This window comes from Lontra canadensis, unplaced genomic scaffold (assembly GCF_010015895.1).
Source record: "Lontra canadensis isolate GAN:19392208 unplaced genomic scaffold, GSC_riverotter_1.0 scaffold146, whole genome shotgun sequence".
Classification (NCBI taxonomy): Eukaryota; Metazoa; Chordata; class Mammalia; order Carnivora; family Mustelidae; genus Lontra; species Lontra canadensis.
The window spans coordinates 788,315-812,096 of NW_022631140.1; the positions used below are offsets into that span (position 1 = coordinate 788,315).

Genomic DNA, 23,782 nt, shown 5'->3' on the forward strand with positions numbered 1-23,782 from the left:
GGATGGAACTAGAGGGTGTTATGCTAAGTGAAATAAGTCAATCAGAGAAAGACAATTTTCTCAGCCTTTTCTCACTCAGATTTGCAAGTGAACCCCTCTTGGGTCCTCCAGCTTCAGTCAAGCTGATGTGGAGAGGGACAAGCTGCCTCTTTTGAGGCCTGCATGAAATTCTAACCCACAGAATCCTGAGCAAATAAAATGATTGTTGTTTTATGCCACTAAGTTCTGGGATGTCTTATAGCTCCGTATTGGATAACTGATAAAAGACCCGAGAATTTTGGAGACTCATGTATCATTTCCTGCGTTTAAGGCAATAAGGTCGAGAATGCAGTTTAATTCATCTTGATGATCAGTGAATACGGTTGTCATTAAAATAGTAAAGCAATGAAGATTAATTATATAAACATATAACTACATTGTCAAACATTGTTTCATGAAATACTAATATGATTTTCTTGGTAACTTACCTTCTCCCCCACAAAATTAAAAAAAAAAAAGACCATTCAGTTATATTGCATATATATATATGGTTTGGTTCTTCTCAAAATCAGTATGTACATATACTGATATTGAATACATATATACATATACTGATTTTGAGAAGAACCAAATTGGAATCAGAGCGACCACCCTGGGGACTAATCTAGGTAGGAGAAGATGTGGGTCTGAATCTGTGCTCTGGTGAATGGGATGGAGAGAAGGAGGCAGAGTAAAAAACTAGCAGGACTTGGAGATTGATTGGAGTTGGAGGATGAAGGAAGGAGGCAAGGCTGATCTGCTTTTTAACATGGGCAACTGGGAGAATCACATGCTTTACCAACTGAGCCAGCCAGGTGTCCCTCAATAATTATTTTTGAAGATATGCTATAATTTAGCGGTCAATAAAGAGCATATGTACATGAAGTTGGTATGTGGGGGCTGGAGAAATATCACAATATCTAATACTGTGAGGGAAAAAACCCACTCTTATTTTTTAATGCTTCTCAATCCAGTGTGGAAACCTTTAATGTAAGGCTTTAAATTTTCTTTTTTCTTTTACCAAAAGAGGACACATTACAATCTGCAGGTGACAAGGAGATTTTTAATTAGTGATTTCATTGTCTGACTAACTCTGTTTCTTTGGACACCTGAGTTTTCTCTTTCTGGATTTTTCAGAACTGATTATATGTTGATGACTTCCAGATTTGTCTCTTTAGGTCCTTGAGTCTGAGCCTCGTGTATCTACCACCTGCTAGACATTTGGATCTTCACAAACTCCTCAATCTTAGTATGTCCAACTTTAAGCTCTTTCTTGAGCTGATACTACCCACCCATTCAGTCACCCATGTTATAAAGCAGATAAACCTGGACTCCTTCCTTCATCCTCCAAGTTTAGTCAAATCTTATATTAGGTGATTCTTTTATGGGAAGGAGTTTGGATCAACTGACACAATTGCTAAGTCCGTGGAGGCAAGGAGGCTCCAAGATATAGTTGTGACTGATTTTAATGTGGGTACTGCAGATAAGGCAGGGGAAACGACTCACTGAAATAATTCCTGGAAGCTGAGCCACCCACTCTGGCTATGTGGAGACACCAGGAGTTTGCTCTTCAAGTCAGGACATTCTGAGATGATGGACTCCACTGCCGGGACCACCTCTTCACTGGCCACAATACACTTGGCCTTGGATGCTTGAAGCCGATAGAGAATATCTTTTGCTCTCAGCTGGGTTGTTCCTGGCATGAAGACCAGCCCTGGGAAGGAGAGAGAGCCCTGAGTTGAAACAGATATCTTGTGCCTTAGGCAAGACAATGGACTGTGGAAACAGGCTTTGTACTTGGGTGGGGAATACAGACTTTAGGTACTCCTGTCTTGGTCCCTAGGGATATCCCACAGGACCCTGGTCCCTGGGTAATCCTTCGAACAGTGGCTTCAGAGTCTAATAGTCCTTGGGTCTAATTCTGTCCTTGTTACTTATTAGCTTTGTGACCTTGAGCATGTTACTTGATCTCTCTGTGCCTTCCTTTCCTTATCTTTAAAATGGGGAAAATAATATTAAGTGTCTGGCATATAGTAGGCAATATAATGGTGGGCCATTATTATGTAACATTTTTGTGGAACATCATTATGTAATGCTTAAATAGCGCTTTACAGCTCATAAGAAATTTTCAGGAATATTATCTTGCTCAATCTTCTGAACCAGTGGTCTCCAAAGTTAGTCTGCAAGGTAATCCACTAAAGATGAGAAGAAGAATTAGAATTTTAAAAAGTTGTATTGAGATAGTGGTATTCTTTATGTTTTAATCTCATTTTGTGTATATTTTATAACATACATGCTATATTGTGCAGAAGAACAGTAAAAATAATTATATCCAGATGGGAGGATGTGTATCCCAAATATCTTTATTGATAGATTGTGCAGTTAGAAGAGCTTGGAGGCCACTATTCTAAGTAGCCATGTGGGCCCATGCTGTTAGAATTAGAGATTAAGTCACAGCCAGCGAGTGGCCGAGTCAGCCCTGAAACTCAGGTCTTTCCAGTGGTCTGGAATTGTCAAAGTTTGCCTACACTCCTTTGGCAATGCTTAGTTTATCCCATCCTTTCACTCCACTCTAAACACTGGCCTGAGATGGGCCTGATTTTAAAATACCAGTTCCTTATGAGAAGAGCATATATGGGAGAATTAGATGAAAGAAAGAGGGATGGTGGTTTGCTCTTTCTAAAGCGAATCAGTGAAGGAAAGAGAAGTGTATGTAAAGTATTACAAATAGCCACTACCATTTATTACTTATTATATGTCTGTTATCTCACTCAAAAATCAATCCCAGTGTACAGATGAAAACGAGCCCAAGGGTCACAAAGTCAGTAAGTGGCAGAATCAGAGTTCAAAAATACATTTCCTAGACTCCCCAAACCTGTGCTATATAGCAGACTACTTATTTCTTGCTGAGTTTCCTATTCAGTGAAATGGGGATATGTGGATTTGAATTCCTAGAAAGGAGACTATACTCGTTGAATGAATATATATATATATATATTTTAAAGATTTTATTTATTTATTTGACAGACAGAGATCACAAGTAGGTGGAGAGGCAAGCAGAGAGAGAGGAGGAAGCAGGTCCCCGCTGAGCAGAGAGCCTGATGTGGGGCTTGATCCCAGGACCATGAGATCACTACCCGAGCTGAAGGCAGAGGCTTTAACCCACTGAGCCACCCAGGCATCCCTTGTCGAATATATTTTTTAAAAGCTCTCACTTGTCATCACCTCTTGGGAAAATGAATAAATATATGACATTAAGGAAGTTAAGAAAATACCTAACCAGATCTCAGATAGTATACTCCATATAAAATATGATTATTTATTTTGCAAACACTTGTGTTGTTTTTTTTTTAAAGATTTTATTACTTTATTTATTTGTTAGGGAGCACAAGTAGGGGAAGCAGTAGGTAAAGGGAGAAGAAGGATCCTTGGGCAGAAGATGCAGGACTTGATCCCAGGCCCTTGGGATCATGACCTGAGCTGAAGGCAGACCATTAACCGACTGAGCCACCCAGCCACCAAGTGTTTGTGGAAACACTTGTTCTTAGTGGTTCAGGAATTATTAGTACTGTTGGTAGATTTGTGATATGAATGTGTTCAGTGGATATCATGAGGGTTAAAAAAAAGTTCTTTTCTGGTGGATTTCAGACTGTATACACTCTATAGCAAAAGCAAAATATTTTGCCACATGATACAATACAAGCATCTCACCGTTCACATAGAAGATTTAATAACTTTGAACTAGAAAATAATCCTCAGCTGCTTGTTTAACATTTAATTAACTGACTGTTTTGATGATTTGGCTTGTGGGTTCATTTTTAATCTTGGCATTTCCCAAATTGCTTAAATTATGTTAGGTAATATTGAGTACATTTTTAATGACAAACCACCTTTAATCTCCTTTCAACCCATTGTTGGTTTCACATTTCCAAGTTCCTTTTTATACTGCATGTAAAAAGAATTTTATTTCTTGCTTTCTTAAAAATTTAATATTGAGAGTGCCTGGGTGGCTCAGTGAGTTAAAGCCTCTGCCTTCGGCTCAGGTCATGATCTCAGGGTCCTGGGATGGAGCCCCTCATTGGGTTCTCTGCTCAGCGAGGAGCCTGCTTTCCCCTCTCTCTGTCTGCCTGACTCTCTGCCTACTTGTGATCTCTGTCAAATAAATAAATAAAAATCTTTAAAAAATTAAAAAATGCTTAAAAATTTAATATTGACAGTAAGAGCATTTTTCAACACCATTATGAATCCTTAGAGTTGGTCTTTTTAATGATATCCCATCAAGTTGAGGTATCATAATTTCAACTAGCAATGAACATACCTCTACTAAACTTTGTTAGCTAGAATGGCCAAAATTAACAAGACAATAAATAACAAGTGTTGGAAAGGATGTGGAGAAAGGGGAACCCTCTTACACTGTTGGTGGGAATGCAAGTTGGTGCAGCCACTTTGGAAAGTGGAATGTGGAGATTCCATAAGAAAATAAGTCATAATTTATTTAATCATTTCTATATAGTTTCCAGTTTTTTCTCGTATTGATAGTGTAACAAACATCCTTGTGTCCTCTATGGTAGTTTTTCCTCTAGTCTTCTTATTTATTTTTAGTTGATTTATAAACATTTATATCATGCTCTGGAGTAGGGATTGGCAAACTTTTTCAGTAAAGGGCCAGATAGTAAATATTTTAGGCTTTGTGGGCCATTCCATCTCTGTCTCAGTTAATAATTCTGCCACTGTGGAGCATAAAGGGCCACACACAATAAATAAATGAGAAAGCATGACTATATTCCATTAAAATTTTAAAACTTTATTTATGAAAATAGGTGGCCAACCCATAGGCAATGGTTTTTGCCAATTTCTGTCATAAAGGGGAAAACAATACTGTGGAATTTTTATTTGAGGTACGTTATAAATTACTACTTGGGTACAAAATGTGTCATTAAGTACATTAATTAATTAATTAATTAATTGCCTAGAAAGAGGCAGAGGGAGGGGCCTGGGTTGCTCAGTCATTAATAGTCTGCCTTTGGCTCAGGTCAGGATCTCAGGGTCCTGGGATTGAGCCCTACATGGGGCTCCCTGCTCAGTGGGAAGACTGCTTCTCCCTCTCCCATGCCCCCCTTCATGTATTCCCTCTCTTGCTGTCTCTCTCTCTCTGTGTCATATAAGTAAATAAAACCTTAAAAAAAGAGAGAGAGAGAGAGGCAGAGGCTTTCCAACCGGTTTCCACAGTCATATTCTTTTTGTTTTCTCTTTTTTTAAAGATTTTATTTATTTATTTGACAGACAGAGATCACAAGTAGGCAGAGAGGCAGGCAGAGAGAGGGGGGAAGCAGGCTTCCGGCTGAGCAGAGAGCCCGATGAGGGGCTCTATCCCAGGACCCTGAGATCATGACCTGAGCCGAAGGCAGAGGCTTAACCCACTGAGCCACCCAGGCACCCCCACAGTCATATTCTTATAAGTCCTTACATTCCTTTTTTTTGTTTGTTTTTTAAAGATTTTATTTATTTGGCAGAGAGAGACACAGCAAGAGAGGGAATACAAGCAGGGGAACTAGGAAAGGGAAAGCAGCCTTCCCACTGAGCAGGGAGCCCAATGCGAGGCTTGAGCCCAGGACCCTGGGATCATGACCTGAGCCAAAGGCAGATGCTTAATGATTAAGCCACCCAGGTGCCCCAAGTCCTTACATTCTTACAATGCTTTTTCATCCTTTAATATTTTCATATTAGGGAGAATCCAAAAGTATTTAAGAAAGTAAATTCTGTATCATCTAGATAAATACATCATAGCCATCTCTGCCAAGAGGCATAGTTATCCACATTTGCTTTGATACAGTTTTGTGTTTAAATCCCAATTGCAGGGCACCTGGGTAGCTCAGTTGGTTTAGTGTCTGACTCTTGATTTCAGCTCAAATCATAATCTAACAGTTGTGGGATTGAGCCCCACATTGGACTCCACACTGAGATTCTCTCTCCTTCTCCCTCTGCCCCTCTCCCCTCTATCTCAAAAAACAAATAAATAAAATCTTTAAAAATTGATAAATAGATTCCAATTGCATAACTTTCTAGCTGTGTGACTTTGGACAATCTTTTTAATATCTCTGAACCTCGGTTTCCTCCCTTGCAAAGTTTTTTTTTTTTTTTGGCAATACTCATATCTTAATAATAATAGTTATTATTATCCCATCATGGAATAATAATAATTATTATTACTAATAATTGTTATTAATTAATAATAAAAATCAACTCTTATTTTTCTGTTTTTTATAAGCATAGCTTCAGTTGGAACTAACAATTTAGAAAAACATCAAATTTCATTCTCTCTCTGTTTCTGCATGATTTAGAAATGTTAGATATTGGGGCACCTGGTGACTTAGGTCATGACCACAGGGTTGTGAAGTGGAGCCCAAGTCTGGTTCTGTGCTCAGTGCGGGGTCTGCTTGAGATTCTGTCTCCTCTCCCTCTCCTCCCCCAACCTACTCACACACACTAGCATGCATGCTTTCTCTAAAATGAATAAATAAACCTTTTTTAAAAAAAGAAATGTTAAATATTGGCACTCACCTGTTCGCATACAAGCCACGTTTACAAGCCACCACTCTGGGATACGAGGCAGAATGACGGCCACTCGATCTCCTCTCTTCAGGCCACAGGGGTTGGTGAGCACATTGGCAGCCTTTCGGGACAAGGATCCCAGTTCTTCAAAGCTCCATTTCACCTCATCCCCTTTGCCATTCACCCACCACAGGGCTGGGTTGGCTGGTCTCTCTCCTGTCTGGCCATGGGCACATGGGAAAGAAAGCAAGTTTGCATGACTGGTCCACCAAATAGATGGGACATCTGCCATTACTTCCCCTCAGCACCCATGCTGGTGGATTCCAGTAACAGCACCCCAGTTTGTCTTTGGGCGAACTACTCCTCTCCTACTGAGTACAGCTTAGGTGAGACAACCCATCAGGGTAATTGTCCACCCACCAGTGGGTGGCATGTGACCCATGTGGGGTGAGTCAGGCCTTCTCTCCCAGATTTTGAGTTCTCTAAGAAGAACTGAAAGATACAATATGGTTGAAACAAAACTTATGTATGGGCTTTTGGTGCTTACATACCCCCAGGGAGCTGTCCTGGTTTCCTGGTCTTGCTGAGACTGACTGTCCAGTTTTATGAGCATTCCCATGTCCAATAAACTTTTTTTCTTGCTTAAGTTAGATTATGTTCCATATAAATAAACCCAATTTTTGTACTAAGTTTGATTAGGAACTATATGTATGTATGTATGTGTGTGTGTGTGTGTGTGTGTGTGTGTGTATAGATAGATAGATAGATTTTTTTTTTTAAACTCTAAAGACTGAAGTATGGCTTTTATAGGTAACAAAGAACAAGATGGTGGACCTTTGGGGGAGGTTCATCGAGGGATTGATTTCTGGAGGAAACTTCTCATATCATTCTACAGAGTACACTGTTTATGCTGCAAAACCCCTGTGTTTTATATGTTACCTGGGAAAAAAATTTATTCCTCCTTTCTTTCCCTATCTGGAATATCTGGAATTCTTCTTTTACCTTCCCTGGTTGGAAACTATTTCAAAACTCAAATTCCCTTTTACTTCCTCTGTGAAGGTTTCCTTAGGCTCCTCTTCTTCTCCTTCCTGACATCTCTGTGTTTCTGCAGAATAATGCTCAATGCCAGATGACTCCATTACACTGTATCATATGCCCTGCACTATGGGTATAAGCTCCCTAAGATCAGGGGCTGTTTCCCATACCCTTGGGACTGGTGACCTTGGATAAGGAGCTTAACTTCTATGAGGTTATTTTCCTTATCTGCAACCTCCCAGGTTGGTGATGGGGATTTGTTGAAATAATATAGGTCAGCATTGCTCAACCTTTAGTCATTGGAATATCACTATTTTTGCCAGATCTGTCTACACCTGTGCTATTGTTCTTTGTATTTTTCTTTACATTCATTCACTTTATGGGTACACATTTATTTAAGAAGGAAAATGCATTTACTTGTCACCATAATTAGAGAACCAGTACCACTTGTTAAAATAGGTTACTGAAAAATAAATATATTAAAAACAAAATATACCCAGAGATTTTTGACTTCTACCTGCTCTTTTGTTCAAAAAGAGAGAATAGCAAGTATAACAGAGCTATTAAAGATGTAAATGGATTTAAAGGAAGACCATCCCCTCAATTTAATAGGAAAGATTGATTCAACATTGTTTGAAACCTTGTTTATCTTCTGAGGCACAGGCTCTTGCAGTGAATTTTGGGAAGCACTGATAGGTAAGTATCTAGCTCAGTGCCCAGCATGGGGTGGGGTCAGTAAGCAGGGACTTGACCTGAGGCTACACTGCAAATGCTCAAGGCTTTTTGCTTTATTCTTCTCAATGTCTGATTTCTCTCCTAATCACTCCAATGATGACTATTATTATAAAAGAGAGGCAATGTCTACAATAGCCAAACTGTGGAAGGAGCTGAGATGCCTTTCAACAGATAAATGGATAAAGAAGATGTGGTCTATGCACACAATGGAGTATTACTCAGCCATCAGAAAGGATGTATAACCACCATTTGCATCATGGATGGAACTGGAAGGGATTATGCTAAGTGAAATAAGTCAAGCAGAGAAAGACAATTATCATATGGTTTCACTCATATGTGGAACATAACTAATAGCATGGGGGACCATAAGGCAGGGGAGGGAAATCTGAAGGGGGAGAAATCAGAGAGGGAGACAAACCATGAGACATTATGGACCCTGGGGGGGAAAAAAAACTGAGGGTTTCAGAGGCAAAGGGAGTTGGGGGATGGAGTCGGCTGGTGATGGGTGTTAAGGAGGGCATGTGTTGTTATGAGCACTGGGTGTTATATGCAACTAATGAATCATTGAACAGTACATCAAAAAATGAATGATGTACTGTACAATGGCTAAAATAAATAAATAAATAAATAAATAAATAAATAAATAAAATCAAAGTTCAAATTACTGCTTTTTGAATAAGCCTGTGACCAGCTCAAACAGATGAATGGAGAGCAAAGAGACTTGGAGAAAATGCAGGAAAAGAGGTAGGACACTGTAAGTAACCACCTTGCTCTGGACTGAGGAGGCTCCAGAGAAAGACAGCACGGGGAGTTGTGGATCAAAGACCTTCCCTGGGGAGAGGAGGGCAGGTGGAAAACAAACAAAGAAAACCAAGAAGGATGAAAGAACTGAAGTGGGAGTGGCAAATGGACCATGGAACAAGGAAATGGAAGCCTGAGACACATGTGGATGCCAAGCATCTAATAGAAGCCTGTCAAGTCATACCTTCTCCTTTTGGGACCACTGGTCCAGCACATCCCCAGCAAAGTTAAAGTTCTTAGGCAGTGACTTCTCACAGCGATTTATGGCTTCAAAGTCAGCAAGAGTCAGAGGCGACCAAAGCTGGTGATCGTTGTGAAGGTACCGGCCAGCCGGCCTGGCAAGCCAGATGAATCTGAATGTCTGGTATCGGAAAAAAATCATTATGATTCCCAAAGGGCTTTGCCCACTGATGTGGATGTGGAAGTTCTGCAGCCTGTGAGGAGAGATGAGTGGAGAGCGTTAGTTTCTTTGGATGCTCTGTGGTGAGATTGGGAAGTGGATTGTGTCTGTGTGCTCCCCCACCCCCGGGGAAGCTGGGGAGCACCTGGAAAAGACTCATTTTTCTTCAAAGCTGTGGCAGTCAGCTGCTCACCAGTCTCCCTGCCACTGGCCTCTCCCTCTTCATTCTATGATTAGATTATTCTTAAAAACAAAACAAAATAAAACCAATGATTATAGAACTGTCGAGTTCCCATCTTCTGTCCCTACCCTCTCCCCCAACCAAACAATAGACACACAGAATATTTGCTGCTACAAGGGACATTCAAGCCCTGCTTCTGTCTGTTCCATACTCAATTCTAACTGTATTTTCTAACTCCTCTCCTTGAATTTCCTCTTCGAGTAAAAGCAGTGCACTTACTTTTCAGGAATGTCCATTTCTAGCTCTAAGATTTAGTCTGTCATTCCCCTTCTGGCTTCTCTGCCATCCTTTCCCATCAAATTCTTCATTATAAGTGGTTAGGAACCTTGATTTAAGTCCTGGATCAGCAACTTTCTGATGGTAGGACCCTGGGGAAATCACTTACCCTTGCTGCACCTGAATTTTCTCATCTGTAAAATGGGGGAGGAATATAATACCTGTCTCCTAGGGTTTTTATGAGGATTTAATAAGATAATGTGTGTAAAATGACCAGCATGTAGACAGTACCTCCAACGTGTTAGCTAATGCTTTTGTTAAGATTATTTTCATTAGTACCATGGTGGCATATGTTCATGAAATAGTTTTACTTCATGAATCAGGAGACCTGGACTTTACTCCAACTCTTTCAAAACTAGCTTTGTGATACTAGTAAAGTCATCTTCCTACTGTCATCTGTAATTTAACATTTCTCTTTTTTTCCTAAATTTTTAAAAAGATTTTATTTATTTATTTGACAGCGATCACAAGTAGGCAAAGAGGCAGGCAGAGAGAGAGAAAGGGGAGGAAGCAGGCTCCCTGCTGAGCAGAGAGCCTGATGCAGGGCTCGATCCCAGGACCCTGAGATCATGACCTGAGCCAAAGGCAGAGGTTTAACCCACTGAGCCACCCAGGCGCCCCTAATTTAACATTTCTTTTAAAATAATACTGTTATTTCTTCCTCTGAATTTCCATATTATGCGTCAGGACTCCTCACATGACAGTTTTCTACCTTATATTATTGTTTTCAATGTCTGTGTCTTTTACTCCTAACCTACCTTGATGGTGCGGGTAGAGGCTGTGTATCTTATTCTTATTACTTAACATGACGTCATGACTTACCTTCTTCAATAAAGGTTTTTTGCTGAAGATGAATACCCTTATCTTTTTGCCTTCTGGTCCCACTTAGTTGCCTTGTATGGGACGGAAAAATCTGCAGGTGCAAAGGGTGCCTAGGTCTGCCACATGGTAATAACATAAATAGCAGAACAAAGAATGCAGGGAGTACCATTCCCTCATTGTTTTGGCCAAGCCTTCTTTGCTGCTCAGGGTGACATGTGGAGAAGCAGGAGGCCCATTTAGTGCAAATGCAATTTACTGTAACCCAGGAAGAGCTATTTCTGGCAATACCTTTGGTATTAAGTTCTCCATTATTACAAGGAAGAAAGAAGAGGGACCACCTGTGCAAGTACAGTGGCGGTAGCAAGAGTAGAGAAGGGTGGGGAGAGGGAAAGTAGTGGGGGCCATTTAGCATTTTGCCAAAAGTGACACCCTATTTCTCTCCCAAACACACACCCACACCCACAACCACACACGTGGGTATGCACATATACAACACGCATACTGGCATTCACACTTGCCTCTCTGGATGCCCTTCGCCAAGGTGCTTAATATCTCCAAGTTTCATTTCATCTGTGCAATGAGAGTAATGGTAGTACCTTCTTCTCTGGTTAGTCATGGGGTTTAACTGAGCACCTTATCATAGTGACTGGTGGGTAGCTAGGGCTCAGCAAACATTGCACGTTAAGAATCAAACTTCACAACTGTTTATGGCAGAAGGCTTTCACTGTTTGAGATCCAAAAAAAAACTAGAAGAGCTATTGGATTGGAGCCACCATTTTCATGGCTTTTTTTTTTTTTCTTTTTGCCTCTTTTAATGCTCTGTCACTTGTGCTCCAGGCTCTTGGGGCTGAACTCAACTGCCATCAGTCCGAAGCATTCTAGTCTTCACTTCCATCATTTTGAGCTTTCTTGGTCCCAATTTATTTATTTATTTAAAAGATTTTATTTATTTATTTGACAGACAGAGATCACAAGTAGGCAGAGAGGCAGGCAGAGAGTGAGAGAAGGAAGCAGGCTCCCTGCTGAGCAGAGCTCGATGCAGGGGTGGATCCCAGGACCCTGGGATCATGATTTGAGCGGAAGGCAGAGGCTTTAATCCACTAAGCCACCCAGGCACCCCTCTTGGTCCCAATTTAATGATGAATTAGAAAGATTATCAAGACATGGGACACCTAGAACATTCTTGCTTCCTAAGGTGAATGGTGTAGGTAATAGAGCAGATAGTTTTTTTTTTTAAGATTTTATTTATTTACTTGACAGAGATCACAAGTAGGCAGAGAGGCAAGCAGAGAGAGAAGGAAGCAGGCTCCCTGCTGAGCAGAGAGCCCGATTCAGGGCTTGATACCAGGACCCTGGAATCATGACCTGAGCCAAAGGCAGAGGCTTAACCCACTGTGCCACCCAGGCGCCCAAGCAGATAGTTTTTAATACAAATCTCCTTCATCTTTTCCTCCAAATTGAAAAATCAGTTGTTCTGATTTCCTGTATCACCACAGATAAATATGCCATATCATCAAATTAACATACCAAAAAATCTGAAACTAAATATCATAAAATAGATCTGATCTGAATTCATCATTACCTCCATTATCTGCATAATCAGTGAAATAGGTCTTGCATATGCAACCACAATCATTACTAATAAAATAGTAATCAAGATATTACAGGTGAGGATCTTTCAATTAAACTGTAAAAATTTTTTGCCAGTAACATTTCTTCTTTCTATCTCTTTAGTCTGCTATTGATTTTCTGGATAAATCTGTACATATAAGCCTTTATGGAGACTGTGAAACTTGGAAGAGTCTCCATTTTGCATTGAACACATCCATTTTCTGACTGGATCCTGTGGGAAGTTCATGATTCCAGGGTCAAATCTGAAAATCACTGACTCTTTTAGGTCGAGACATTATCTAAGTAGAAATTTGTATGTACACATATTTAACAAAATATTTCCTGAAGATATCTGTAAAAGTGAGAGAATTTGAGTAGGTTATTTCTAAAGTCTTAGTGATTTCCAGTGCATTAAGGGAACCTTTAACAGTGGAAGGATGTTTGAGCAATTAATGTGCACTCAGCACTCTGTTTTTTTTTTTTTAAAGATTTTATTTATTTATTTATTTGTCAGAGAGAGAGAGAGAGAGAGAGAGAGCGAGCACAGGCAGACAGAGGCAGAGGGAGAAGCAGGCTCCCCGCCAAGCAAGGAGACCGATGTGGGACTCGATCCCAGGACGCTGGGATCATGACCTGAGCCGAAGGCAGCTGCTTAACCAACTGAGCCACCCAGGCGTCCCATCACTCTGTTTTTTATACAATATCTTGTTTACTCATCTCAACACTCTTCGGAGGCAGGCATTTTGTTTTATTTTTATTTTTAAAAATTTTTGAGAGAGGGGCACCTGGGTGGCTCAGTGAGTTGAAGCCTCTGCCTTCGGCTCGGGTCGTGATCTCAGGGTCCTGGGATCGAGCCCTGCATCGGGCTCTCTGCTCGGCGGGGAGCCTGTTTCCTCCTCTCTCTCTGCCTACTGTGATCTTTGTCTGTCAAATAAATAAATAAAATCTTAAAAAAAAAATTTTTTTTTTGAGAGAGAGAGACAGAGAGAACGCCTGAATGGAGTGGGGTGGGAGGCAGAGGGAGGAGAGAGAATCCTAAATGGGCTCCAGGCTAAGTTAAGCCCGACATAGCCCTTTGTCTCACAATCCTGAGATCATAACCCTGAGACCATAACCCTGAGACCATGACTTGAGGTGAAATCAAGAGTGCAGGCATCTAACAGACTAGCCACCCAGGCACCCTAGGCATTTTGTTTACCTATAAATTGACTAAGGTTCTGATAGTTGAAAAATTAACAAAAGCCATTCATGGAGCACCGAGCACAAATTTTAGCCTGCATTTGTTTTCTCCAGGGCCAACACAAGGAAATGCTATCACAGATTTTTGCTGTATTTCTATCAACTTTCATAAGGTAGAACAGTCCTTTTTCCTGTCAAAGTGACATTTATCTGGGGTTGATCAGCAGTTACCCAATTACGGCAAGATGATGGGACTCTTTGTGCTCTGTTCTGTACATTTAAACGTACTCTTACAACTTCTCATTTACTAGAATCACTTCCATGTTACCACATGCATTTTTTCCTTACCAGAAAATGGTATTATTGATCCAGAAAGGCCTTCAGCTTCTTCACAAAGACTCAGCTCCGTATCTGCCAAAAAATTCCTTCCTTCTTTTCTTTTGGTTGCATCTATGCCATTATAGTCCAGAGTCTCTGGTGCACAGTTGGGAGAATCATAATCCTGTGGGAGGAGAGCTGATGTTTCTCTGGACAACCTGTGGTTAAAGCAACAGCAATTTATGAGACACAGCTGGGAGGGGAGAGAGGAAATGCAGGAGCATTTCCTCTTACGGTTCAGTGCTAAGCCCCAGCACATTAGTGGATTATTCTTGTCCATGGAGCTGAGGATATCAAGATCCATACTGTTCGATGGCCTATTATCAGAGTCTCTCATGATTTTCAAGTAGCCTAGAATATTGGCATGCTTGATTCTTGTGGTTTAGCTGGACATAGCCTGTCGTCCTGGCAAAGGACAACTAAGGGAATCATATCTGAAGTCTCAACTCATTGATTAGAGTAGATCATGAGAAATCCTTCAAACTCCTAGCTTTTATTGAATGTTGGCTTTTGAATGTTTTAATGGAATGTTTATTGAATGTTGGCAATCTCATTTGGAAATAATTTCGAGACAGTATTGCTGACTGGTTTGAACATAAACGTTGCCTGCTTGTAACTTTGTGAATGTCGCTGCCAACAGGAATTGGGTTTAGTGAAGTCTGTGCCTAAATGTTGCTTGTTGATGACAGTGATCAGTGACATTTTTCACTTCCAGAGTTCATTGGTACCCCCACATGATATCCAAAAGAGAGTGTCTGGGCTCAGACATCAATAGGGTTCCTTTGTCCTTTAATGAGCAAAGTCCCAAGGTTAAGTTGAGTGTTGTAGACTGAATAAAGGCTCTCCAAAGATGTCCATGTCCTAACATCCAGAAACTGTGAATATGTTAGCTTATCCAGCAAAAGGAACTTTGCAGATATCGTTAAGTTAAGGACCTTGAGATGGGTAGATTATCCTAGTTTATCTGAGTGGGCCTGATGTAATTACAAGAGGGAAGAGAGCACCTGGACAATAACACAGGCTCAACAAATGATAGTGCTTATTAGGAGGTGGCATCCTCCTCCCCTGCACATTCCATTTCCCTGTTCCTAACAAGAAACAGTAGAGCCCAACACAGGCTGAGCTGCTATGCAGGGTGGGTGTAGAGGCATTGCTGGAGGAAGTGAAATTTGAATTGGGCTTTGGAAATGGCAAGACTATGAGTAGGTGGGAAGACAAGCTAAGAGGGATCTCAGGAAGGGACCTCAACATGGAGGAGGCCCAGCTGCACCTGGATCTTCCTATGGTTTGGCTGATCAATACATTCTTGTTTTCCCTCATTTTTAAAAAATTCAAATTTTAGTTAGTTAATATACATGGAATATTGGTTTCTGGAGTAGAATCCAGTTTTTCATCCCTTACATACAACACCAGTGCTCATCACAAGTGACCTTCTTAATATCTATCACCCATCTAGCCCATCTCCCTCTCCCTCCAGCACCTCCCGCCATCAACTCTCAGTTTGTCCTCTATTATTAAAAGTCTCTTATGACTTGTTTCCCTCTCTCCTTTTTTTCTTTTCCTCCTCCCCATGTGTTCATCTGTTTTCTTTCTTAAATTCCATATGTGAGTGAGATCTGTGGTCTTTTTCCCTGACTGATTTATTTCATGCAGGATAATACACTCTAGCTCCACCCACATCATTGCAAAGGCAAGATTTCATTCTTTTTGATGGCTGAGTAATATTATATATACCACATCTTCTTTATCCATTCATCAGTTGTTGGATATTTGGGCTTCTCCATAGTTTGGCTGTTGTTGATAATGCTGCTATAAACATCTGTGTGCATGTACCCCTCCAAATCTGTAATTTTGTATCCTTTGGCTAAATACCTAGTAGTACAATAGCTGGATCATAGGGTTGTTCTATTTTTAACTTTTTCAGGAACCTCCAAACTGGTCTACAGAGTAGCTGCACAAGTTTGTGCCAACAGTGCAAGAGGTTCCCCTTTCTCCACATCCTAACCAATACCTGTTGTTTCTTGTGTTGTTAATTTTACTTGTTCTGACAGGTGCGAAGTGGTATCTCATTGTGGTTTTGATTTGTATTTCCCTGATGATGAGTGACGTGGAGCATCTTTTCATGTGTCTGTTAGCCATTGGGATGTCTTCTCTAGAAAATTATCCATTCACATCTTCTGCCCATTTCTTAACTGGATTATTTGGTTTTTGGGTGTTGAGTTTGGTAAGTTCTTTACAGATTTTCAATACTAACCCCTTATCAGGTATGTCATTTGCAAATATCTTCTCCCATTCCATAGTTTTCCTTTTAGTTCATTGATTGTTTCCTTTACTGTGCAGAAGCTTTTTATCTTGATGACGTCCCAATAGTTCTTCTTTGCTTTTGTTTCCCTTGCCTCCAGTAATGTGTCTAATAAGAAGTTGATATGGCCAAGGTCAAGGAGGTTCCAGGCTGTGTTCCTGTGTTCCTTCTCTAGGATTTTAAGGTTTTGCATTTAAATGTCTCACATTTAGGTCTTTCATTTATTTTCAATATATTTTTGTTTATAGTTTAAGAAAGTAGACCAGTTTCATTCTTCTGTATGTTGCTGTCCAGTTTTCCCGGCACCATTTGTTGAAGAGACTGTCTTTTTTCCATTGGATGGTCTTTCCTTCTTTGTCAAAGATTAGTTGACTACAGTCGATGATGGATGACCCCCATTAGTTGTGGGTCCATTTCTGGGTTCTCTTTTCTTTTTCTTTTTTAAAAAAAGTTTTTTTTTTTATTTGACAGACAGAGATCACAAGTAGGCAGAGAGGCAGGCAGAGAGAAAAAGGAGGAAGCAGACTCCCCACTGAGCAGAGAGCCCGATATGGGGCTTGATCCCAGAACACTGGGATCATGACTTGAGCTTAAGGCAGGGGCTTTAACCCACTGAGCCACCCAGGTGCCTCTGGGTTCTCTTTTCTGTTCTATTGATCTCCGTGTCTGTGTTTTTGCCCATATCATAATGTCTTGATGATTACAGCTTTGTAACATACCTTGAAATCTGGAATCATGATACCTCCAGTTTTGTTTTCTTTTTCAGGATTACTTTGGCCATTTGGGTTTTCTTGTGGTTTCACACAATTTTAAGATTGTTTTTTCTAGCTCTGTGAAAAATGCTAGTGGTACTTTGATAGGAAAAGCATTAAATTTGTAGATTGTTTTGGGTAGTATAGACTTTTTTTTTTATATGACAGACAGATCACAAGTAGTCAGAGAGGCAGGCAGAGAGAGAGAGGAGGAAGCAGGCTCCCTGCCGGGCAGAGAGCCCAATGTGGGGCTCAATCCCAGACCCTGAGACCATGACCCGAGCCAAAGGCAGAGGCTTTAACCACTGAGCCCCCCAGGCATCCCTGGATAGTATAGACATTTTAACAATATTTGTTCTTCTAATCCATGAGCATAGAATGCTTTTCCATTTCTTTGTGTCCTCTTCAATTTCTTTCATATATGTTCTATAGTTTTCAGAGTACAAATCTTTTAACTCTTTAGTTAGGTTTATTCCTAGGTATCTTACTGTTTTTTGTGCAGTTGCAAATGGAATCAATTGCTTGATTTCCTTTTCTGCTACTTCATTATTGATGTATAGAAATACAACAGATTTCTGCACATTGATTTTATATCCTGTGACTTTGCTGAATTCATGTGTGAGTTCTAGCAATACATTCTTTTTTAAAAAAAGATTTATTTATTTGAGACAGCACAAGGGGGAGGGGCAGAGGGAGAGGGAGAGAAACTCAAGTAGACTCTGCACTGAGTGTGAGCCAATGTGTTTGGGGCTCGATTCCACACCCTGAGATAAAGACCCGTGCCAAAACTGAGTTGGACACTCAACTGACTGTGCCGCCCAAGCAACCCTCCAGCAATACATCCCTGATTCACCAGACCAGTAAATCCTTTTCTCCCCTCAAGTGGTATAGATTGGGATTCTGTTACTTACAACCAAAAAACAATTGACCAGTATAATACTGGTCCCTTCCAGTTTCAGGTGGGCTAGAAACAGAGTTAGGAGCCAACCAATCTTTCCATTTCACCTCTGGAACACCTCCCAACTCCTGTGTGTCCTGGAATCTTCACTTCCTATGTATCCACTACATTACCAGAGTAACCATCCTAAATACCTCTTCTTAGAAAAAACATTTTCTGGCTCACATATCGCCTTCCTCACCACTGCCAGAGTATAATCAACTACTCCCTCTTTAAACCCATTCACATGCCACATGCAACACTTTGGTAACTAACACATCACTTCCCTAGAATGTAATGTCCTCCAGGATGGGTGCTGTGTCTTATTCATCTGTGACCCCTCTGTTCTTAGCCTGAAATATTGTAGTGTCCAGTGATTATTCCACCCACCCCTTGGCCTGTTTCTGTGTAGAGTTGATATGGTCCGTATCAGTCTCCTCAACTTTCTGAAGAGGATGTCAATCCAAGTCCCACCTCAGCAGACTATCTGAACTTTGTTGCTGTTGTCCAGTTATGGTCTTCTTCAAAACCTTCATAGAATTTGCTTTTGCATTTGTTTTATGGATGCTAAATGTGTCCATAAAATCATGCTTATTCCCTCTCTTTCAGCTGGATAGAGGAAAGCTCTAGCCAAATTTCTGGTATACTTTTAATAGAATGGAAAGGTCTTTGCAGCATGTGTTTTATGTCCTCATCTTATTCTAGTTTTTTGTCCTGTTTTTCTACCCTACTTTGTATTTATCTTCATTTCCTCAGCTCCTTTTTAAAAAAAAAAAAGAGAGAGAGAGAGAGAATGAGAAAGAGAGAGCATGAGAGGAGAGAAGTCAGCAGGAGAAGCAGACTCCCTGCCAAGCAGGGAGCCTGATGCAGGACCTGATCCCAGGACTCCAGGATCCTGACCTGAGCCGAAGGTAGTCGCTTAACCAACTGAGCCAACAAGGCGCCCCATCCTCAACTCCTTTTTAAAAAAGATTTTATTTATTTGTTTGAGAGAGAGACATAGCACTAGTATGAGTGGGGATTGGGGAGTATAGAGGAGGAACAGAGGGAAAGGAACAGCGGGATAAGGAAAAGCGGACTCCCTGTTGAGCAGGGAGCCTTACATGGGGCTCCATCCCAGGACTCCAGGATCATGACCTGAGGTGAAGGCAGACAACAAACTGAGCCACCCAGATGCCCTGCTCAGCTCCTTTTTTTTTTTTTTTAAGAAAAATATTTCTATTCCATACCTCAATAACCACAATTATTTCCTGATGGGAGGTATCTACCTATTACGCAAGGCACAACTTCCTTAAATCTTGGCATCATATTGGCAAACCCACCATCATTTCCCCTTCCACAATGATTCTCATACAGTACTTTTTAAAAAACAGATTGAATCCACTCTTTATTTCCCTAAATAAAATTTTAATAATAATTTTTATTTTAGAATAGTTTTAATTTACAGAAAAGTTGCCAAGACAGTACAGGAAGCTCTAGGGAATGTTTTTCCCATGGTTAGACTAGGGTCACTGGTGTTGGGGAAGAAAGTCACAGCAGTGAAGTGCAATTCTTGTTGTACCATATCAAGGGTGCTTGCTATTAACTTGTCACTGATGATGTTAACCTTGGTCATCGGGCTTCGGGAGTATTTTCCAGGTTTTTCCATACGCACTGTTATGATAGTCATATAGTTGAGATAGGTTACTCTCAGAAGTTGGTTGCCAGGGAGACAATCTTAGATATCTGCCTCATCTATTAGATGCTTATTATACACCAGTAGCAGGACCAGGACCTGGGGATATGAGACAGTACGTAGTATTCTCTCCCTAGGATGTCATGAAAACCAATCCCTAATTCCTAGACAACTTACTCCTGAATTCCACTTCTCAAATATTCTCTCTCCTTAGTGCTTTCATCCAAAATTTGGGGTGCAGTCATCCAACCGTAGTCACTTGGGATCCATTTGGTTCTTTGAACATCTCTGAGGTCTTTGAATGCTTTGTTTGGTTTGTAAGAGCTGAATTCTCCCTCCTACAAGGGGTACTATATAGTCTGTGCTTTCTTACTTAGTTACACAAGTGTCCTATGGGAGCATTTTACTTAAGCTAGGAAGAAAAGATAACAAGCCACCCCTGTTAAATTGCCACCAGCTCTCTAATGGGTCCTTTGGAAGGGCCAAGATTACTTCCAGTGATGACAATTACCAGGGACCTTGTTATGCAGAAGACCTCAGGGACTATGTGGACATGCAGCTGGAACCATTAGCTGGGCCTGTAGGGAACATGTTTCATCCCTGGCAAGTGAGATGGTAATTATAATCTAGCATAGGTTTTAAGGGGGAGATTGCAAATTCTATCAGAATAGAGAATCTACAGTTAACCACTTAGGTAAACTGCTTGGATCATAGGCTGGGAAAGTTGAATCACTCCTCAGGTTTATATAAGCACAACAATCCAGATGTTAAGAGTCTAAAATTCCTCAGGGATCTGTTTTCCACAGAAACTGTTCACCTGGTAGTAACAGCTATCCTTTACATGTATACAGCAGTTTATAATTTCCTGAGATCTCATGTGCTATTATTTCAGGTAATCCTCACAAAAATCCTATGAAATGGGTACTACTAGTACTACTTTACAAATGAGGAAACTGGAACTCTGAGAGGTTAATTTTTAAAAATTTTCTAAAAGGCTATTTATTTTATAGAAAGAGAGAGAGAGCACAAGTAGACAGAACAACAGGCAGACAGAGAGGGAGAAGCAGGCTCCCTGCAGAGCAGAGAGCCTGATGTGGGACTGAGTCCCAGGAGCTCAAGATCATGACCTGAGCTGCAAGCAGACACAATGGATGGAGCCACCCAGGTGCCCCCAGGGCATGTATTTTAATACTTAATTCTTTCTCTTTGTTATTGTCATCAATTATCAGCATATTGAATTGCGCTTTTACAACCTGTAATGGTGACTAATGAATTTTTTTAACTAGTAAATTTTTTTAAATAATTTTTTTTATAAACATATAATGTATTATTAGCCCCAGGGGTACAGGTCTGTGAATTGCCAGTTTACACACTTCACAGCACTCACCATAGCACATACCTTCCCCAATGTCTATAACCCAACCAACCTCTCTGACTAGTAAATATTTATTTATTTATTTAAAAATTTTGTTTATTTATTTGACAGAGATAACAATAGGAAGAGAGAGAGAAAGGGAAGCAGGCTCCCTGCTGAGCAGAGAGCCTGTTGCGGGGCTTGATCCCAGGACCCTGGGATCACGACTGGAGCCGAAGGCAGAGGCTTTAACCCACTGAGCCACCCAGGCACCCCTGACTAGTAAATTTTTAAAGTAAGATTATAAACTGAAACACACACACATATACACACACACACACCCCTATGATTATTTAGGGTACCTAATTATTCCCCCAAATATTTACTCATTAACCTACTTTGTACCAGACCCTGTGCAGGTTCCTGGGCATACACAAGTTACAGATTCACACAGCTCGTAGTTATTAGAATAAAAAATGAGGTGGGATTGTTACTGCCTTTGTCACCCTTGGATGAGATGGCACATACATTAAGCCATAGCTGACCTTGAGTTGCAGTATTTTCTATGCAAACATACCAGTTAGAGTAAAAAAGTGGTGTTACCATTGACTTTAAACTCTACCCCTGGAACCTTCTGGCCTCAGTGGATAATTGCCCTAGGGAGAGTCATTTCTTTAGAGGTTCCCAAGAGGATGAAGGGAACCTTAGATGCCAGATGTAATGATCAAAACATTGACTCCATTTCTTTCTCTAGTCCAAGTGGGCAGGGGACCAGGTGCAGCCAGAAGAAAGATCTATTGTTTTCTATGAAGGGAAATGAAAACCAGTATTTAAGAGTTTAAGCCAAATTGGTGACCTGCATTTCAGGGCCCCAGACAGTGTACGTGAGATTATCACACATACTGCTTCACACTTTACCCTAAATGTTGACACAGGAGGGAGGTATTGGGTTTACCACATTTCTCATTTATTCAGATGGATGCTCAGATCATGAGAAATAAGAAGAGAATATACTGGCACAGTTAAGTGCCTTTGGAACTGTGTCATTATCCTCCCTTACTCCACTGGAATATAAGCTTCATTAAAGGAGGGATTTTTGACTGTTCTGTTCACTATTCTATCTCTAGTGCTTGGGATAATGCCTGGCACATAGTAGCTTTCCCAGTATTTGTTGATTGAATTCATGTATTTCTCCCACAGAAACATTAATATGGGTAGGCTCTTTTTTGGGAGACCTTTTTGCCCCTGCTCAGTTCACATATACATGCATATACATGTTCCTTCCAAGGAAGTGTTTGCAGTCTGAATGAGGCTGTCATTTGGTCCTCCATTTATCGACTGCCTTGTCAGGTTGAATAACTGATCATACTGAAATAATAGAAGGATGTTTTCCTCTAATGGACTTTGAGATTTTTAATTTTGAATGTACTGATGAGCAACACACACACACACACACACACACACACACGTGCTCTTTGCAGGCCTGTATCTTACATAAATAGAACTAGTGAATTGTCTTCCCTAGTAGAACTAGTAATTTATCCTCCCTGATAAAACTCACAGAGGATCCAGTTTGTACCAGGATAAACTATGCTATGCTGTATATCACATAATCCCTCAGACCTCCATGGTGTATAGAACAACAAAGGTTTGTTTATTATTTTGCTTTTGCTACTTGCCTGTCATGGGTCTTCTGTGACCTGTCTGATGGAAGAACCATTATTTGAAGGGTTATCAGTAGGGATGGAACCATGAGCAGTTATATGTTCTAGCTTAGAAATGATAGACATCATTCCCATTCATTGGCCAGAACTTGTCACTTGGCCACAGTTCATATTCTCGCATTACTTTGGGGTGGGAGAGTGGGTAGCTGGGCGATGACTACCGCAGTTGTCCTTTTACCAGAATATGTTAGATTCATTTTAACTCTGGAAGTCTTTCATAACATAACCCAAAAGAACTCTCCTAGAGGAGCAGTACTTAAAAAGAAAAAATAAAAACTGACCATTTTGTAACCTTAGCAAACTAGAATTCACATACAGGAGAGTGGTGACAATCAAAGACTTTGGAATGAGAGAGAGCAGAGTTCAGATTTCAGCTCTGCGACTTAGTTGGCTGTGTGGTACAATGCAAAACACTTAGTCTCTCCAAGATTAACATTATCTTCTCTAAAATACTTAACAGATAAGATGAAATTATTGTAGGGGCACCTGGGTTGCTCAGTGGGTTAAAGCCTCTGCCTGCAGCTCAGGTCATGATCCCAGGGTCCTGGGATCGAGCCCCACATCGGACTCTCTGCTCAGCAGGGAGCCTGCTTCCTCCTCTCTCTCTGCCTGCCTCTCTGCCTACTTGTGGTCTCTCTTTCTGTCAAATAAATAAATAAAATATTTTTTAATGAAATTATTGTGAAGATAAAATGAAATTCTGTACAGAGGTGACGAGCATGTGATGTCTAACACATACTCAGATTCAATACATGTTAGCTAGCTTGGAAGTTGAAATGTTTTGATATTTTATGAGTTGGTGCCTCTTGGGCTAAGTTCTCTTGGCAGGCAATGCTTTCATGTTCTCAGGAGGTCAGGCAATTAAGATTGCTCACATTTACCTGTGGGGGATGTCCTTGAAAGAGCTGTTCTTTTGAAATGATTCTTCAGCTTACTCTGTTTAAATTTCACAAATTTTCTGTGTCCACCTAAAATCTTACACATGTATTC

The 23,782-nt window shown here is 40.6% G+C and overlaps 1 protein-coding gene across 2 annotated transcripts in view; it reads right to left on the reverse strand.

Moving 5' to 3' along the window:
• The window catches only part of ACSM4 (acyl-CoA synthetase medium chain family member 4), a 27,686-nt gene extending 13,586 nt beyond the window's left edge, over positions 1-14,100 (reverse strand). For both annotated transcript variants that reach the window (XM_032843969.1, XM_032843970.1), the window contains exons 1-4: positions 14,019-14,100; positions 9,326-9,575; positions 6,580-6,790; positions 1,525-1,732 (exon numbers count right to left, since the gene is read on the reverse strand). In XM_032843969.1, coding sequence (XP_032699860.1) covers positions 1,525-1,732; positions 6,580-6,790; positions 9,326-9,523 — 617 coding nt within the window. In that variant the 5' untranslated portion in view covers positions 9,524-9,575; positions 14,019-14,100. The remainder of the gene's footprint in view (positions 1-1,524; positions 1,733-6,579; positions 6,791-9,325; positions 9,576-14,018) is intronic.
• Positions 14,101-23,782: the final 9,682 nt, after the last annotated feature.